The sequence below is a fragment of the Chaetodon trifascialis genome, chromosome 22, assembly GCF_039877785.1.
Source record: "Chaetodon trifascialis isolate fChaTrf1 chromosome 22, fChaTrf1.hap1, whole genome shotgun sequence".
NCBI classification, from domain to species: Eukaryota; Metazoa; Chordata; class Actinopteri; order Chaetodontiformes; family Chaetodontidae; genus Chaetodon; species Chaetodon trifascialis.
In genome coordinates this window covers 20,496,585-20,516,025 of record NC_092077.1, presented here as the reverse complement: position 1 = coordinate 20,516,025, position 19,441 = coordinate 20,496,585, and the positions used below count along the sequence as shown (strand labels likewise).

The following is a 19,441-nucleotide window of genomic DNA, read 5'->3' as shown; positions in this document are numbered from 1 at the left end:
TGGGAAGGCGGAGCCTGAAGACGCAGACTCGCCGTCTCGATGCGTTCGGCCGCGGCGCCTCGTGTTCGCCTCCTGGTTTTGGATTCAGTGCAGCTGTGAATGAACACAGCGAGAGACTCTCAGGTGACATCAGTCTGACACAAACACAGCCGGACCTGAACAGACGTCGAGCGTTTCGCACCACGTTCGCGTCTTCACACCTCGAGTGGAACATAAGACGAGTCCGTTCACACCTTCCTGCCTGAATCGTCTCCAAACACACAGACGCTCATTCGTCTCTGTGAGACTTTAAGACTCAGAGACACGGACAGTTTGAACGCGCAGTGCTAATAATCTGAAAAAACATGTTTGAGCTCGTCATGTGACCCAGATGATTACTTGAGGTTTTACCTCACGAATACATGTTTAAGGGTGAAGATGACCACATGAAAACACATGAAACGATCCATTCACCCTCCGGCGCTCCGTCCCAGGACGCGAGCCGTGCAGCTTCCTGGTTACCTCGCTGCAGTACGTGTTCTCCATCCTCTGGCTCAGACTGGGTCTCAGGCAGGTCGTCGACACCACCGACACCAGGCTGCCGTTGTGGCTCTCGGAGGACGGCGTCCAGCTGACGGCGGCGGTGCTGGAGTCCAGCAGTCTGATGCTGACGGCCTGCGGACGCTCCCGGAGCTCCTCCAGCAGCTCGCCACCAGGACCTGGAACGAGTCGCCACTGTTTTATGATGCTTTAAGGGGTTAAAACGCATGAAAATAATCCCCTCGTCTGTACTTCAGAGTATGGATTAATCAACTCATCAAGTATTGATTGAATGGTTTTCAATCACTGTTTTAGTTTGAGCTCATTTCAAGATGTTTCAGCCTTTAAAGCCACAAACTGAGGACGAGTCTAAAGTCTGGGCTGGTGTCATGTGACGTACTGAGGTAGAAGGTGAAGCCGGTGTCGGCGGCGCTCTCTCGAGCCTCGCAGTCTCCAGACGAGCTGAGCGTGGTGACCTGCACTCGGTACGTCCCCGGCTCCGTTAGCTCGGTGAAGAACTCGTGAGTGTTTTCATCCACGGTCGCCATTTCTGTCGAGTTACCTGAAAAACAGCAGAGGACAGGTGAGCATGAGGACAGGTGAGCATGAGGACAGGTCCAGCATGAGGACAGGAGAGCATGAGGACAGGTCAGCATGAGGACAGGAGAGCATGAGGACAGGTGAGCATGAGGACGGGTCCAGCATGAGGACAGGTGAGCATGAGGACAGGAGAGCATGAGGACAGGTGAGCATGAGGACAGGAGAGTATGAGGACAGGAGAGTATGAGGACAGGTGAGCATGAGGACAGGTCAGCATGAGGACAGGAGAGTATGAGGACAGGTGAGCATGAGGACAGGTCAGCATGAGGACAGGAGAGTATGAGGACAGGTCCAGCATGAGGACAGGAGAGCATGAGGACAGGAGAGTATGAGGACAGGAGAGTATGAGGACAGGAGAGCATGAGGACAGGAGAGTATGAGGACAGGTCCAGCATGAGGACAGGAGAGCATGAGGACAGGAGAGTATGAGGACAGGTGAGTATGAGGACAGGTCCAGCATGAGGACAGGTGAGCATGAGGACAGGAGAGTATGAGGACAAGAGAGCATGACAGCGTCCCGTTTACCGTCTCTGTAGATGTAGATGTTGAAGCCGTCATAGCTGGTGGGGGGTCTGGGTGGCAGCCAGCGCAGCTCCAGCAGGATGGGGGGCAGCTTGGTGGGCAGGACGGAGGCCTCGGAGGGCAGACCCATGGCGGACCCCGGCTCGTTGGAGTCCTCGTACTCCGACACCACGGCGTTGACGAACTCGTCCTCCCTGTCGGCAGGAGACGGGTCGGTGGGGTCCAGCCAGTAGCTCTGAGTCGTCTGGTTGGCGCTGGCGTCGTCGCTGCCCGTCAGGTTTTGTGCCGGGTGGAAGGGAACCTGAGTGGAAGCTGCCGCCGCCTCCTCAGAGACGTTCTCCTCCTGCTCCTCCTGCTCCTCCATCAGTGGGACGTCCCGGGCTCGGCGGGACGCTCGCCGGCTCTCCTCCGCCCCCTCAGGAGGGACGACGCTGGAGGCCTCGCCTGGAAGCGCCCTCTGGCTGAGGTGGACGATCTTACGGGAAATGTTGAGGGGGGGGTACGGTACTGTGACGGAGACGGGACAGAGTGGGACAAGTGGACATCTGAAGACACGAACCAGCTGATCTGCTGGTTTTTAACTCGTACAAATAAAGATTCAGATGAACAACAACAACAACACAACAACTCGTTCTATATCATCTCATTCACCTTCAGTTTCCTCAGTTCTTTAATGTGGAAAATACACACACACACACACACACACACACACACACACACACACACACACACACACACACACACACACACACACACACCTGCACAGGTGTGTGTGATGTCACAGTGCCGTTTCTCACCTGTCCTGTGGTGCACAGGTGTGTGTGTGATGTCACTGTGTGTGACCAGTGCGGTCTGGTAGACCGTGGCCTCAGAGATGAGCTGGAAGGTGACGTTGCGGTAGCACACTCCTGGTAACCAGTGCTTGAACACCGTCTTCCCCTTGTAGAAATCTGCAAAGACACAGAATCAGACTCTAAAAATCTGCACCACCATGAGGACGTTTGACGGAAAGTCAGAAGTTACTTCAGTGAAAGAAGCTTTCAAAGACTTCAGCGCACGTCAGAGTCCTGCGTTCGAACCCTGAACGCCGTGACAGAACCTGTGAGGAACACGATGTTCTGTTGACTTCATGGTTCTTCTGAAGCAGCTGACGCTCAGTGAACTGTGACTGAAGTTCCACCAAAGGCTGAACTTTAATCAACAGTCCACACGTCCTCGTCCTGCTTACATGGACACTGCAGAGTATCATCACAAGGCGAACACTTCACACCTTTGTAGAGCATCGAGCGTCGCTCTTGTCCTTCGGTGTAGCTGATGTTGACTCTGCTGAAGACGTTTCCGGCCGGAGCCTCGATCTCGAACACCACGCCGGTCTCTGGAGACTCCTTGTAGTCTGATATGTGAGCGCTGTGGACGGGAAGAGGCTCTGAGGAGACACAACAGCACAAATCAGGCTCCAAACATCTGGACATCGAACCCAAAATGCCCCAAAGTCCACGTGAGGGCAGCAGGCAGAGCAGGAAGTCCACCAACCACAGAAGTAAAGGAATCGGACGTGATGCTTTAACGGATCGTAGGGTTCCAGGGGTTAAAGGTTAAGTTAAGTTAAGGGATGGCTTTCATGTTATTTGGCCAATTTTAAGGGTTTTTACCCCTTAAATTACAAATATCTCAATACTTTACTACAAAACGATTATAGGGTCAAAACTTTTGACATTAAAATGACGTTCTGAATGACATCAGAGATCTGACGTTGAGATGAGATCGACCAATCACAGCTCATGTCTCCGGTTTCTTACTTGTGAGCACAGACACGGTCTTGATGGGTCTGGACCAGCTCTGTCCCAGTTTAACCAGCAGTCCCACAGTGTAGCAGAGGCCATGGAACGACGTGTTGAAGAGCAGAGGCTCGCTGGTGTTCACGAACTGAACCAGGATCAGTCGAGGCTCTCCAGAGAGCTGAGCTGCGTACGCCGTCGCGTTGTCCTGCGAGTCCGAACGCTCGAGCGTCGCCACGATCAAACCGTCATCGTTCACGAACGCCTGGAAGGCCCAGATGCTCTGAAACACAAGAAGAAGAAATGTTTATTTATGAATTCACTGATTCATCTATCAATCAGATCAATTAACAAGGGTCATCTTCATCAGTGCTGGTTAGCAGCACTAACTCCTCCTCCTCCTTCTTTTAAGTGAGTGTGTTTTACTACAGTCAGTGAACGCGACACAGCTGGAAACGCTCCTCTGATCAAAGATGGAGGAAAAGCAGCTGTTTGTTCTGCTCATCAGCTGGAACGTTCTCGTTCTCGCTCGCGTTCTCGCTCACGTTCCGTCAGGAACAGCGACACCTTCTGCAGGTGACGTCTGACCTGCAGAAACGTCCTCTGTCTCCTGACAGCAGGTCTGAGGCTCCTCGGGGCCCAGTCTAATTACTGGATCTCTGCAGGACGGCGTCCTTCAGAAATCAAATCTAATCCTTCACATGACTGATTTGAGTAAAGCTCCGGCTCTGTGGGGAAACACTCGTCTGTCCACGTCTGAACTTCCTGAGACGGACTCTTATCTGCTGTCGTGGGATCAGCTGATTTCCTGTCGCTGAGGCCGGTGAGTCTGATGGTATCAGCTGTTTCATTAAATCTGACAGCGGGACGGTCGCCTCCTCGCTGAGCGCCGTCTGTCTGACGAGACGCAGGCGAAAACATGAACTCTGGCTCCTGATAGGAACTGTAATAACGTGTCTGTCCCCGACGGAGACATGGAGGACGTGTCGAAGGGACGAAGCTGCTGTGGGACTCAGATTATTCCAGACTTCACCATCAGTTCTTCGAACGCTTCAACCTTTTTAAAGAGAGATCCTTCGAAAAAGACGCTGCAATGACACCACGTGATTCACTTCCTGTCAGTCAGCCAATCAGAGAATCCGCTTCAGCGTTTACAGCTGATGATTAAAGATTGAATCTGTCAGGAAACAACAAGGTGGATTTTAAACTCAAAGACTCTTCACAACAAAAGTCTCAGGATTCGTTGTCTCATAGTTACAAAATGTCTACGTCCTAGTTGAGCTGTCGTTGGACGAATGCGTCAGCGGCTGTTTTAATGGACTGTTCTGTCCCCATAATTACCAGAGTCCATCTCATAATTACAAGAAAATGTCTCTAATTACAAAAAACTGATCAAACAATGAGAAGAAAATGAATATTTCAGAGAAACTTCATGTTTTTTCTCCAAATTCTGAAATCTTTACTCCATAGTTACAGGAAAACTACCTTTTAATTTCAAAATCTTTACTCCTAATGACATAAACTCAATGTCGTCATCATCGTCATCATCATCATCATCATCAAGACAACGATCATGATTATGAAAATAAACCTGAATTTCAGCATAAAGCCCATGAAGAGTGTGATGGACGTGGATTCGCCTGTCAGCTGATAACAAACATTAACCAGACACGCCTCGAGCTGTCGACGTCCAGTTTCTCACTTGTGACGGAGCTAGGCTAGCGGTTCCCTCTACTTCCAGTCTTTGTGCTAAGCTAGGCTAAACGCAGGTAACAGCTTTATGTCGACATCCAGCGGCAGTTTTTAGAAACAGACCAAACAAAGAGTTTGAGGATCAACTCTTCTTCTGCAGATCACAGATAATCCACCATCTGAGATTCTGACCCACTTTCCTAATCTGAGATAGCGAAACAGTAAACATGTGCCGCACCGAGGCATGCTGGGAGTTACCACTTGGCCGTCAGGGATTTGAAATACTTTTGCTTCATCTGTCTGAGCTGCAAATAAAAGCTACAACAACACGCTGTGATTAGTCCAGAGGACATAAAGGCTCAGTGTTCAGGAGGACATGAAGACGACTGAAGGCAGAGACGTGATCGGCTGAACCCTGAATCTCTCCTCTGTTCGCTCTCTGCGCCGCAAACTGACCTAAATCCAGAACGGCCTCGCAAAGTAAATCTGCTCCAGTCGTCCGTCAACAGATGAGCGGAGTTCTTATCTGAATCGGACTAAACGCAGAGAAAGACGGATGAAGCAAAAAGAAAGAAAAGTTAAACTTAATGTTTCAGTTCCTGACGGACGGTCATTCAGGGACAGACAGCTGCTTAGCTCGGTTGCTAATGTGACGAGGTAGCATTAGCATTTAGCAAAGGAGACGGACGGTGACACAGTGAATGAGCTCCTATCAGGACGGTTTGTCACTGGTTCAAAGTTCACACATGAAACCAGACTTTTCACTGACGGCATGACTGCTAATGCTAACACCACTTCCTGCTGCTGCTGAGGTTACAGCCAATCACCATCGTCCACTAACAAAGACATTTTGCTGCCGTCGCTCTGCCTTCGTTACTGTTTGCTGCAATTTGGAGAGAACGGGTCTGTGAAACATGAGGTGAGGATGAGGAGGACAACCTCTTCCTCCCTGACTCAAAGGAACAGGCGACTGGAAACTGAACTGGTTTTATTAGTGGTGGGAAAACTGGAATGAATGTTTAATTTCAACCTGCTCTTTACAGGTGTGGAGTCCCTCAAGGCTCCGTTCTGGGCCCCTGAGCTTCCCTCTGCTCACAAAATGACCTGAAATAAGAAATTATTGTTGATTGTTTTTTGTTTTTGTTGGCTTCGGCCTCTGATGTGTTTATGCCTTTGTTTTAAACTTTCCCAAATGCTCGGAAAATTCAACAGAAACACATTTAATGATAGCGTAGCTAACTTTTGCTAGTTAGCAATGTGAGTGTCATCAGTCCTGCAGGTATCTGGACACAAACTGAAGGACTGGACACACGGACATGTTGACCTGCTGATGGCTGGACTACAGTTCACCCTGAGGGGAACACGAACGTGTGAACGAAGTGAAATGATGATCGATCCAGGCTCGATTCAGGTTCAGTCACTTCCTGAAGCAGCAGCTCGCCGGCGTGTTTAACGAGCGTCAGGTGGATTCACCTGCTCGTCGCGTCGTTGCTCGGCTGCTTTACCTCCATCACAGTAAAAACTAGAATAAAATCTTCTGAAGGCGAACAGCAGAAACACCAACCCTCGACATCCTGAGGGGTTCGGCTCAGGATGAGGAACAAAAAAATCCATACCAATTCATTCAATTCATCTGCCCTGCTGTCGCCATGGCAACAGAGATGAAAGGAGAGACACGTTTGTGGTTGGACGAGATGCTCATTATGTCCGTCTGAGTCCAGGATTACCATGGACACGGTGAGAGCCCAGAGCCTCCGGCTGCAGTCTGGATGCTAATGTTAGCCTGTTTATTCACAGGTCTGGAGCTGCTCTGATGAGGACACAAAGGAGGACGGTCACGGGAAGACATCTCTGTGACAGAATGGACAGAGACATTACAGAAGCCTTGCACGTCCACATCTCAGCTTCAACTTCTCATTTCACTCATTGGTTTCATTAATCTTTGAGTTTTATTCTCCATTTTCAGCCACTTCATTGATTTTCTATCAGTTTTATGTCTCGCGTCTGTCTCTCGGCCTGTCCGTCCCCGTAAACACTCTGACTTTGATCGATCGGCATTTGATCGATTGATCTCACGGCCGTCGAACAAACGCAGGACGTTTGCTGTGACGTTTGTCGAGCTGCTGTTTCCAGATCAACACTGAGCGAATGTTTCCACGGCGGGAAAGTTTCAGTCTCTGCTCGTCTTTCCAGAGAGAAACATTCATTAAGTTTTACTGCTAAACATCAAAAAACACGATTACAGACAGAGAGCTGCAGAAGAAGACTGAAAACACGAGGAAACCTGATCTCTGAGGAAACTTTCCCAGGAAATATTCACCCGAACGCCTCGTTTCACACAAACCTGCCGCAGTCACTTCGTTCACTGTTTGACTTAAATTCATCAGATGTCCTGAAACGTCCAGATATGAGACGTCCAATACGTCCATCTGTCCGTCTGTCACACACCTGAGGACACCTGTGAGCGTCTGTTATCTCATCACGTCTAATATTGATGTTCTAAACTGATCCCAGAACAGCTGCTGATCCTTTCTGACATGAACGCAGTAAACGTGTCCGACGTGTTCACAGTATATTTATATTTATACAGTATACTTTTATAACTTATATAACAGTATACTTAAACTTATATATGTATACTGAGGTACAAGTATCTCAAAACTGTACTTGAGTACTTTGTACTGACTCAACGGAGCTTCATTAATCTTTGTTCTGAGTGCAGCAGCCAATGAAAACCAACATTATCCTCCAGAGGACACACACACACACACACACACACACACACACACACACACACACACACACACACACACACACACACACAGCAGTGAATGAATGCAGTATGTGACCCTGTGAATGAGTGCAGACGGGGGGGGGGGGGTCAGGAGGCGTCGCCCTCAGGCAGCTGCCAACATTATCATGCAAACCTCCAGGTTTTTGTCTTCTTGTGTGAGGGGGGACGGGGGCCTCGGAGAGAGGACGGACCTTTGACGGCTCTGAGGACGAGGACGCCCACAGTCCATTAGACTATGAATGAGACGGACGGCTTTCACACTAACAGCAGAGCAACACTTCCACGTTTTTTAAATGAGGTTTGGTGAGATGGACGGCAGCTCGTCACAGCAGAGGACAGATGATTGACAGCTCTGTCCACAGAAGCACCACCTTCTGGAAACCTTGTGTGTCCTCCACCTGGTGTTTCAACAGAACATAAGTCCATTCAGTCTCTGAGGACAAGTTTCCAAAGAAGACTGCGAACGAGCCTTTTCCCAAGTCTGTCAGTCGTCCACAGAGCAGGGCTGGACCTGGGCCATCTGGACTGGAAGACGTTCCGCCTGTCACCCAGGAGGCTTCTTCAGGTCTACGTGACCGGCGTGGAGTCCCCCTGAGTCCTGCTTCCAGCCAAAGACCGGCAGAGCAGCACTGGAGCTAAAGCCTCCCTTTCCTTTCCTTCGGCCTCACGCTCGCTGACACTTTTCTCTTCGAGCAGCATCGAGAGCGAAGGCCGAAAACTCAAGTTCAACAAACAGATCAGCTGATTAAAGACCACCGAAAACAGTCCGACACAACTCGCTGACCGTCTGTCCTCACTTAGCTGTCTCTGATCAGCTGATTTCTTGTTAAACTTTGTTGACAGCAGACAGAGTTTGGATGATTCAGAAACACGCTGACTGCTCTCATGAAGATCTGACTTCACCGCTTCGGTTTCAACGTTCTCGACGTCTCCGAAGCAACGAAAACAAACTGATTCTGCAGTTCCTCCATTTTTCTGACAAAGCGCGCTCCTCTTCGTCACCGAGCCAGAGCACAAACACAGCTTTAATGAGTGAAAACAGGCAGGTCATTAGAGAGGAGACCAGGCCTCCACCCTCCACCTCCACCCTCGTCTGGCCTTTAATCAAAGTGAAGCGAGACGAACGAGCGGCTCCGTCCTTTCAGAGAGGAAACAAAAGGCCTTCAGCCGCCTGCCAGCAGACTCAGCGAGGACAACAGAGAGCAGCGGAGACACGGACAGGAAGCCATGAGCGAATCAATAACACGTCCTCCAAACTGATGGACAGCGTCACCGACGCTCTGATCAACGAGGATCCAGATCAGATCAGATCATTGATCACTGATCATTACAAACCGCTCTGATCACAGCACGCGTGAAGTACGTGACCGTCTTCATGGATCATCAGCTGGTCTGGACTTTCATTGGACAGACTGAGTCTGAGGCCTGTTAGATGATGAGGATGATGATGAGGATGAAGATGGCCTCCCTCTCTGGTCCTCGGTGGTCCGTCCGGCTGTGTTTTCCCTCCATGACCTGTTTGAGCTCATTCTGCTTCCTGGCAAACTCAGAGAGGACTGAAGGTCTCCAACGTGGCAGAACACCAGAACTCACCCTGAAGCTCAAATCATCGTTTCCACGTTTCCCTCGAGGTTTTTAATCTCGCTCTTTATTGTCAGCCTCAGCAAACAGCGACAAAGAGTTTCCCCCTGAACTCGGTGGACCACCAGCTCGGACCAGGTGGGTAACACCTTTAACAGCCAGTCTGACGAAGAAACCAGTTGGCTGGACTCTGGAATCCAGCAGAAGTGGTTCGTTAGAGGGGACGGTTTCAGAACGAGGTCTGAAGCCTGAACCCTGAAGGTCTCACGTCTGTTCGCTCACACTGAAGCAGCTCCAGAGTTTGGATCTCATTCTCAGACGGTTGGTGTTCAGGTCTGATCCGCGGGCGGTGGACGTGGTTTCAGTCGTCCTCATGGAGGTTCAGCTTCACCCTCCAGCAGGAGAGCATTAATGAGCTCTCTCACCTCCGTCGTCCAGCCGGCACGCTGACATAAAAGCTGTTCGCAGCGTCGAGGTTTCAGATTTCAGCAGTTTGATCAGCGTTAACGTGAGCGAGACGACTTCCAGCTGCTGACTGAGCTGCAGAGAAACCGGATCTGATCAAACGTTCACAAGACAACGACGGCATGTTTGACCGGCTCAGCTGGCGAAGGACAACACAACCTGAGTCAATCTGTGTCTCTCAGCGTCCGTCCTCCACCGTCCACCAGTCTTCACTGCCGGAGGTGAAACGTCGATGAGACGCTTTAAAACAGTTTGTCTGTTACATTAGTTCTGAAATCACAACGATGATGACGATGATGACGATGATGATGATGATGATGATGATGATGATGATGATGATGATGATGAATCTTCATCACATACGATGATCAATCACTGATCAATCGATGATCAATCACTGATCAGTTTCAGCTGAACTTGTAGAAACTGTTGGAGTTTAATTTCTAACAAAACGTCAGATTTTATAAACTCTTCATGTGTGAAGTGAAGCGCAGGATTCCCTCTGAGCTGTGAGGAGGAAGAGGAAGAAGAGGAGGAGGAGGAGGAAGAGGAGGAGGAGGAAGAGGAGGAAGAGGAGGAGGAGGAAGAGGAGAAGGAGGAAGAAGAGGAGGAAGAGGAGGAGGAGGAAGAGGAGGAAGAGGAGGAAGAGGAGGAGGAGGAGGAGGAGGAAGAGGAGGAAGAGGAGGAGGAAGAGGAGGAGGAGGAAGAAGAGGAGGAAGAGGAGGAAGAGGAAGAAGAGGAGGAGGAGGAGGAGGAGGAAGAGGAGGAGGAGGAAGCATGACATGGAAATACTCAAGTGAAGTAAAAGTACCCCAAATGTGTAGTTAAGCACAGTACTTGAGTAAATGTATTTCGTTAGATTCCAGATCTGGTGAAAGACTCAATAACAGAAACACTCGGCAACCTTCAACCTGGACTCAGGTAGGCTACGTCACACCTGTGCAGGTAAACTAAAGCCAACATCATCTGCTGTTCAGACGGAGAGTTTATTGTGCTGTGTGTGTGTGTGTGTGTGTGTGTGTGTGTGTGTGTGTGTGTGTGTGTGATCCTCAGTGATGCTGACAGACTTGCAGGGAATCACTGAGGCTGCAGCCGACTGACCCACTTTCTGCGGGGCCAAACGAGCTGCTGCCGCCTCTCAAACCGACCTGCGGTGCCACAACGCGTCCGTCTGAGCGCTGCGCCACCAGCTCCTCCACCGGCTCCTCCACCGGCTCCTCCACCGGCTCCTCCACCGGCACACGCTTCCACACCACCAACCACATCTTATATAACTCGTGCATTAGGCTGGATTCGTCTTATCTGCCGTGTTTCTCCAACACAAAGCCGCGCAGGCTGCCGCTGCCGCTTCACAGCACATCCAGACAGGCGGCAGCAGCCGCGCCAAACAACGAACATATGACCGAAAAAAGGCCTCCTTACCTGAGTAAAGCAGTGCAGGTACACCGTGAGAAGCAGCGGTGAAAGCATGGTGCCTCTCTGTCAATCAGTCGCACTAAAGTCCGGGTTTTTCCTCTCAGTCTGCTGCGCATCCAAACAATGGCGATTTTTCTGCTGCATCGGAGCGCGATGCTCCGCTCCGCGTCGGATTCAGTCTGCGGTTACTTTCCGCTCCGCAGCTCTAACTGCGCACCATCTTCATCATCTTCTGCTTCATTGTCGTTACTATCATCATCTTCGGCACGGACCGCCGCGCGAACCGGACCCGCTGTGACTGAGGGGAAACAGGCCGGGCTCCGGCGTCCATGCCGCGGCCTGGAGACGAGCAGGAGGTCGGTGTCGGTCAGCGGTGATGAAGCTGCTGCTGCTGCGCGGCGTCGCCCCGCCCTGCGCTCCGGAGGCTGCACGGAGACACACACGGGTCCTCCCCCTCCCCCTCCCCCTCCTCCTCCTCATCTTCTTCCTCAGTATCACAGCCCGCCCTTGCTGGGAACTGAAAACATCTGATGGAAAGTAACGAAGTACATGAATACATCAATAATACTAATAATCCAGTAATAGAACTTGTTATTCTGACTGTACTTCATTAATAGTACTTTTCCTTTGAATACTTGATGTACATCTTCCTGATTATACTCACATACACTTACTTCAGTAACAGTTTTAATGCAGTACTTTCACTTGTAACAGTGTGGTATCAGTACTTGTACTGCAGTAATCTGAGTACTGCCGTCATCCCTGTTTTGAGTCATTAATTGTTTATTTGATGTTTATTGGTTCACTTACTCTGAGTGTGACGTCACTTGGAAGCTGCTGTCTGGTCGTTTGGGACAATCATGACGTCACTCTGCCCCCTGCTGGTCGCGCGGTGAAGGTGCAGCTTCTGGTGGGACTTGATTGACTGTCTGTCCTCAAGCTTCATCCAGACCAGAGCAGCTCCTGAGTCCTGGATCAGGACGGAAGGGGAGCCGGTTTTGAGAGTCCGGATCAGGATCTGTTAGTGAACTTTGTCTCTTTGAACAGAAAACGGCTGATTTTCATTTCAATTAACGTGGATGAAAAACTCTGCTGATCTGGTTCAGGGAGAGTACCAACAAGTACTCTTTAAGCTGTACTTGTACTCTTTACTCGAGTATATTTCTGAACCAGTACTTGTACTCGTTATGGCGCTCTGCTCTAAAGCCGACGTCAACGGTAACTTTTATACGTTTCAGAAGTTTTGTTCTTCATCACTCACCCTAAAATACTTCAATGGAAAGTAACTTTACTTTGAGTACTTTGATGTACTTCAGCTGGTTCCTCTGGTGGTGATTTTTAAAGTCTCTGTGAAATGAATGAATGTGAGACAGTGTGATGTCCTCTGAAGTGATGGAACATGGCTGTGTGTGTGTGTGTGTGTGTGTGTGTGTGTGTGTGTGTGTGTGCGTGCGGCTGATCAGGATCACATGATGTTGGAGTAAACACATTCATGTTTACCAGACGGACACGTGTGAGGTCATGTGGGTCAGGCGGTGATGTCAGCAGGAAGTTCCTTATATGGAGTTTGATGTGTGTGTGTGTGTGTGTGTGTGTGTGTGTGTGTGTGTGTGTTTCTTTGTCGATGGACATGTTGGACATGTTGACGGTGTCCTCATGTGATGCTCTGTGTGTCATTCAGCCCTCAGCGCTGTCTGCAGGTACTCCACAGGGGGACATGTCCTCTGTCTCCCGTGTCCTCGGCGGAAATGATAAACTTTCATGCATCAGTGAGTTCAGCAGGACGGACTCAGTCCACGTCCATCACATGACTGGACTTTAAACCATCATCCAGCCTTTGACTCCTTAAATAATTCCACCTTAAGGCAGCGGGGCTAAAATCAGACTGAAGTTTGTGTCTTTGATTGTTGTTTACTGTCGTTTGTTGTTGACTCTGTTTCCATCTGCTGCTGCAGTGACCCACATCCCCCCGCAGGAACCAATCAGGTTTAATATAACCCACAGGGACCGAACACACACACACATGCACACACACACACACGCACACACACACACACGCACACACACACACACACACACACATTGTAACGTTGCTGCAGAGATTTTACCAGGAAGTCAGAGGGATTCTGGGAAGTGAGGCTCAGACGGGGTCGGAAAAAAAACCTGCAGAAGAAGAAAAGCGTGCAGGACGAGTTCAGTGACACGGCGAGCGAAGGAAACATCGAGTGTGTCGGTTATTTTTGGACGTGTCCTGGTCGAAGGTTCAGCGAAGCGGCTGAGTCTCCGCTCGTCCTCCTGGACTCAGCCTGTCCACACTCTGTACATGTCAGCCTGACAGGAAACAACGCGGCGTGATCCTGGTCTGATGGACGCCAACGTCACGTTTACTGACCACGACGGACAGACAACACAACAAACTACAGACGGGTCCCAAACATCCTGTCCTCGACCTCGAACACCATTCGGACTGTTGCTCCTGACTCGTCGCCTCGTCACGTCGTCGAGTCTCTGAGTCGTCGTCTGTCATCAAATCGATTGTTTGGTGTGTTTCTCAGACAAACATGAACCTGGTCTCTGTTGGGCCTGTCTGTCCACAGCAGCTGAAGTCGAGACACGGGTGTCCATCGTTACCTGAAACGCTGGACGTCCAGCAGCACTCGTCTTCAACAACCTGAACGTGATTCAGACTCTCAGCGCTGAAGCTGAAAATACTGCAGTACTTTTACTGCATGAGGCTCACAGTACTGCTGTACTTGTACTTGGCTCTGCTGTTTAATGAAGGACTTTCACCTGTAATACTTGAGTATTTGTACTGTGCTGGTACTCTGAGTGAATATTCCAGGTATTACTGCACAAAGTGTGTCAGAGGTCACTTTGGATCAGAGGAAACGCCGACGGCTCGTCACACAAACAACAATCTGAGACACCTCAGAGACGCTTCAGAGACACCTCAGAGACGCTTCAGAGACGCACCAGAGACACTTCAGAGACACCTCAGAGACACTTCAGAGACACCTCAGAGACGCCTCAGAGATGCTTCAGAGACACCTCAGAGACGCCTCAGAGACACCTCAGAGACGCTTCAGAGACGCACCAGAGACACTTCAGAGACGCCTCAGAGACACTTCAGAGACACTTCAGAGACGCCTCAGAGACGCTTCAGAGACACCTCAGAGACGCTTCAGAGACGCACCAGAGACACTTCAGAGACACCTCAGAGACGCTTCAGAGACGCACCAGAGACACTTCAGAGACACCTCAGAGACGCTTCAGAGACGCACCAGAGACACTTCAGAGACGCCTCAGAGACACTTCAGAGACACCTCAGAGACGCTTCAGAGACGCACCAGAGACACTTCAGAGACGCCTCAGAGACACTTCAGAGACACCTCAGAGACGTCTCACTCTGTTATGAAGCACCAAACGAACATGAACATCATTCACATTTAAAACACACACACACACACACACACACACACACACACACACACACACACACACACACACACACACACACACACACACTGCCATCTTTCTGTGAGAAACACCCCCAAACTGATCCAGGACCAGGACTGGGCCGAGGTCTGACTTCAAGCCTCACCTGGTGTGATACCTGGGGGCGGAGTCAGCGTGGAACAGAAGGGGGTGTGGCCTTGTGTCAAAGACACAAAGACGAGCTCGGTTCGTTATCTTGTCAGTCCACCTTAAAAACACAGAGTGCAGCAGATCCTCAGCAGGAAGTGAAGTGTGCAGGACTTAATGAAGAGCAGAGTGTGTGTGTGTGTGTGTGTGTGTGTGCGTGTGTGTGTTACTGTATGTGAGTGTGTGTGTGTGTGTGAGTGTGAGTGTTACTGTATGTCTGTGTGTTGCACGTGTTTGAGTGTGTGTGTGTTTCAGTGTGTGTATTTCAGTGTGTGTGTGTGTTTCAGTGTGTGTGTGTGTGTGTGTGTGTGTGTGTGTGTGTGTGTGTGTGTGTTTGAAGAAAGTGTGAACAGGCTTCCAGGAAAACGTTGAAAAGCTCTCAGAGATTTGAGGTCTGCTGATAAACAAACGACAAAGAGGACGAGGACGACGAGGATGACGAGGACGACGAGGATGACGAGGAGGATGTGACGAAGGCTCAGACTCAGAGGAAGACTCTGGATGAAAACTCTGATGAAAACTCTTCATCACTGATGAGCTCAGACGGTTTCATCTTTAAATCTTTACATTTTATTCGCATTTTCCTCAAAACTCAAAAGCACAAAACGGGAGCAGTGAAATCGTCCGTCTGTCCGTCAGCGACATGTGGACAGATGTCCACCAGCTCGTCTCCAAGTCTGTCTGCTGTCTCTCAGAGCCCACCTGAACAGGTAATCTGTGTCCACACAGGTGAAGCTGAGACGAGCTGCAGGTCCAGCTGGTGGTTCACACACTCCTGATCTTAAAGTCCATCACATCAGGACGTCCTCCAGGACGGACGGGTGGACGCCCGCGGCCGTCAGACTCTGCAGGAGTCTCTGAACCGTGGCCTTCTTCCCTTCGCTTCGTCTCCACTGGACCAGACCGGCCAGAACCGCCCCGTGAGTGCTGAGACCGTGATCGGACCGACAGCGGAACAAGGCCTCGGGGGACAGACCCAGGTCCATCAGGACCGGCTCCCACTCCGCGCCGAGCCGAGACGCCAGCCGGGACAGCTCCCGATCCGAGGGGACCTTCTGGAGAACCGAGTCAGGAAGCCGCCGGACGTCTGCGGAGACACGGACACCAACATTTCAACACGTCCATTTATTCTCAAAACTCCACGTCTCACTGTCCGTCCACTCAAACTCAAGACAAAGTCTCTGTGAAGCAGTGAGGAGATGCTAAAGTTCAGACAGGAGACAAAAGACGCTCCGGTGTTTGAATCCCGCTGCCGATCTCTGATCTAATCGATCGATCGTTTCTGTTATTGATCACTTTTTAAGGACTGAAGTCATGTGACTGAAGACAAACAGCCCTTTGAAAAGAGGACAAACGTCCTCGGCCGGCTCAGGCTGTTGTCCTCTGCTGTCTCTTTAATTCTCAGTAGTTCTAAATGAGCGGGGGGTCGACCCGTTTGGTGGCCTCCGATTGGACAACAGCATCAACAACAAAGCAGAAAAAATACTATCAGCTGGTCTTCAGTCAACACGTGTCGCAACAGCTTTCACTTCAGGTCACGCTGACACAGGAAGTCCTGCTGTCCGCTCATGACCTCCACGATCGTCCAATGACGTCTGTCCAGCTGCCGCTCAGACGGACAGAGAGGCAGAGAGAGAGACAGACGGACAGAGAGACAGAGAGAGAGACAGACAGAGAGGCAGAGAGAGAGACAGACGGACAGAGAGACAGAGAGGCAGAGAGAGAGACAGACGGACAGAGAGACAGAGAGAGAGACAGACGGAGAGACAGAGAGAGAGAGACAGACGGACAGAGAGACAGAGAGGCAGAGAGAGAGAGAGAGACAGACGGAGAGAGAGACAGAGAGGCAGAGTGAGAGACAGACGGATGGACAGACAAAGAGAGAGACAGACGGACAGAGAGAGAGAGACAGAGAGAGAGAGACAGACGGACAGAGAGACAGAGAGAGAGACAGACGGACAGAGAGGCAGAGAGAGAGAGGGATGGACAGAGAGAGAGACAGACAGAGAGGCAGATGGACAGAGAGACAGAGAGAGAGACAGACAGAGAGGCAGAGTGAGAGACAGACGGACGGACAGACAGAGAGAGACGGACAGAGAGGCAGACAGACAGAGAGACAGAGAGAGAGACGGACAGAGAGGCAGAGTGAACGATGTCTTTAGAGTTTATATTTGGTGGTGACTCAGATCTTTGGTGTCTGAGACATTTGAAGACGTCACGCTGGGACAGAAGGAGGACGTACTCAGAGCTTTTACTTCAGTAGAAGTACTAATACACACTGTGAAAACACTCCAGTACAAGTAAAAGTCCTGCGTATTTACTAATATGTGAGTATTCTCAGCAGAAAGAACTTAAAGTAAAAGTACTCCCGTAGCAGTAAATGTACTCTGTCAGTGTTTTTCTACCTGCTGTTGGTTTGTGTTTTATGGTGTTTTACTGTGTTTTACTGTGTACTCAGTGTCAGTACTGAGAGGAATCAGCAGTCAGATCAGTGGACAGTCTGAGACATCAGCAGTGTCCACGCAGAGACACCACCGCCACCAAGACTCCTGGAAAGCAGGGGGAGGAAGAGGAGGAGGGGGAGGAAGAGGAGGAGGAGGAGCAGCAGGAGGAGGAAGAACCAGGAGGACGTTCATCTTGGTGTTGTCCAGGCGTGCGCACACAGACCAATCAGTGGTGACACGAGCCTCGACATGAAGACACGTCAGCCAATCAGAAGCCTGGAAAAAAGCAGGTCCGATCCTATGACGGTGAGGGAATTAGGCACCTACACCATCATAAAGAAAGGAGACGTCACATGAAGCTGATGGCGTCATTGATGGAGGGAAGAAGAGTTTATCTGATCCTGAGTCCTGAACGGGTGGACTGGAAGAGTCCGGATTAGAAAGTGGAGCAGTTTCTGATCCAGACCAGGACCAGATAGAAAAGAGCTGTGAAATTCAACAAAAATGCAACTAAAACCATAGAAAACTTGGTGTCTGATCACCTTTAAGACCTCCATGTTTAGTCCGGGTTTAAGTCAGGTCATGGTCTAGACTGATGTGGTCTACATGGACAGAGGGCAGTGAAACGGAATAAAAGTCTCACACTGAAGAAGTTAAGCTTTAAACAGACTTTAGAGTCTCTGCGTTCATCCAGTCCAGGTGTAACGAGCCATCAGCTGTCCGGACTCACCTGTCGAGCTGGGTCCGGGTCTCGTCTGGAGCTCCTGCAGCAGTTTGTCTCGGACCCAGCTGAAGTCGTCCAGAGACCGCAGGAAGGCGTCGAAGGCCCGGGGCCCGCGGCTCGGCAGGATGTCCAGCAGCTTGAGACTCTTCTGTGTGTTCGTCGGCTGAGACTCGATGTCCTCCACCTGAGTCTCCGTTAAAATGTCCTCCTGGTACAGAAACGGAACGATCGTATCACTGACCAGCAGCTGCCCGGACAGATCCAGCCTGTGTGCCCGCAGCAGAGCTCTGTGCTCCGGGTCCATGTCGAGGATCTGACGGCTACACCTTCTCTAGATAACACTCGTTAATATATAATATTCCATAATCAATTACTTGATCATTCATCATGAAAACTAGTTGTGTGACGCTACGGACCCGGACAGCGATAGTTTACTCAATGTTATTGTGTCCGACTGGAAACATACCAGCGGAACCAAGGTTTTGTCCGTGCTAGAAATATTCTCATTTTGTACAAAAGTTTATTAATTGATCAACCAGTTTCATTTAGTGGATTATTATGAAGCATTCATCTGTTCGGCATAAACACGACACGTCAGTATCACTTTTAATGAAATCAAAACATTTCACACCGGCTGCCTCGTTTCAAAGATGGCGAGTAGCCAGCAAACAGCGTCACGTTAACATAATGCTAATACATTAAAATATTACGACATGGCCGATCAATTATCTCCCGAAATAAACAGGAGGATCTAAATTCTCCGACAAGCTCATATTAGGTGTTAAATCAAGTGCTGATAGTTAACGACACAAGAGGAATCTTAAAATTAGGATATTTTTCAGTGAAGTCTGGCTCAATGGTCCCCAAAGTCTTGGGGCAAAGACCAATTCAAGCTTCGTTTTTGAAGTAATCAAGAACTCATTTTCATTTTGATATTCTATTTCATTTTGATATTCTATTTATTTCAGCAAACACCGCCACTTACATGAAAACTGCAGTGTTTTGTGCTGACTTTATATTGCACTTACCATGATGGGCAGTACTGTTAGCTAATGAGCTAAAGCTAAAATGAAGGCTATTTAAAGGCTGATTGTTTTATAAAATAGGAGCCGAATTCACCCGAACACCCAAAAGTTGCTATAAAGGTGAAGCGGTATGTTGTCCAAGTGTTTCTATTTGAGAATTAACAAAAAATCCTAAAACTGATATATTTATTAATGGAGTTCGGCTCAATGCTTTCCATACAGTAGATGTCACTTATTAA

General features: G+C 49.7%; 2 protein-coding genes across 4 annotated transcripts in view; both read right to left on the bottom strand.

Annotated features, from left to right (window-relative positions):
* The window catches only part of ptpro (protein tyrosine phosphatase receptor type O), a 33,511-nt gene extending 21,731 nt beyond the window's left edge, over positions 1 to 11,780 (bottom strand). For 2 of the 3 annotated variants that reach the window (XM_070992398.1, XM_070992399.1), the window contains exons 1-7: positions 11,374 to 11,729; positions 3,441 to 3,702; positions 2,912 to 3,067; positions 2,439 to 2,591; positions 1,645 to 2,148; positions 920 to 1,081; positions 502 to 698 (exon numbers count right to left, since the gene is read on the bottom strand). In XM_070992398.1, coding sequence (XP_070848499.1) covers positions 502 to 698; positions 920 to 1,081; positions 1,645 to 2,148; positions 2,439 to 2,591; positions 2,912 to 3,067; positions 3,441 to 3,702; positions 11,374 to 11,421 — 1,482 coding nt within the window. In that variant the 5' untranslated portion in view covers positions 11,422 to 11,729. Of the gene's footprint in view, positions 1 to 501; positions 699 to 919; positions 1,082 to 1,644; positions 2,149 to 2,438; positions 2,592 to 2,911; positions 3,068 to 3,440; positions 3,703 to 11,373 lie in introns of all 3 variants that reach the window. The other variant, XM_070992397.1, reaches the window with a different exon arrangement.
* A 3,779-nt stretch (positions 11,781 to 15,559) lies between these two features.
* Positions 15,560 to 18,614, bottom strand: cradd (CASP2 and RIPK1 domain containing adaptor with death domain). The gene is made up of 2 exons (XM_070992280.1): positions 18,184 to 18,614; positions 15,560 to 16,096 (listed from the first exon to the last, which is right to left on the bottom strand). Exons 1-2 carry the CDS (start codon positions 18,479 to 18,481, stop codon positions 15,801 to 15,803), a joined length of 594 nt encoding a protein of 197 aa, XP_070848381.1. The 5' UTR covers positions 18,482 to 18,614; the 3' UTR covers positions 15,560 to 15,800.
* Between the last annotated feature and the right edge of the window lie 827 nt (positions 18,615 to 19,441).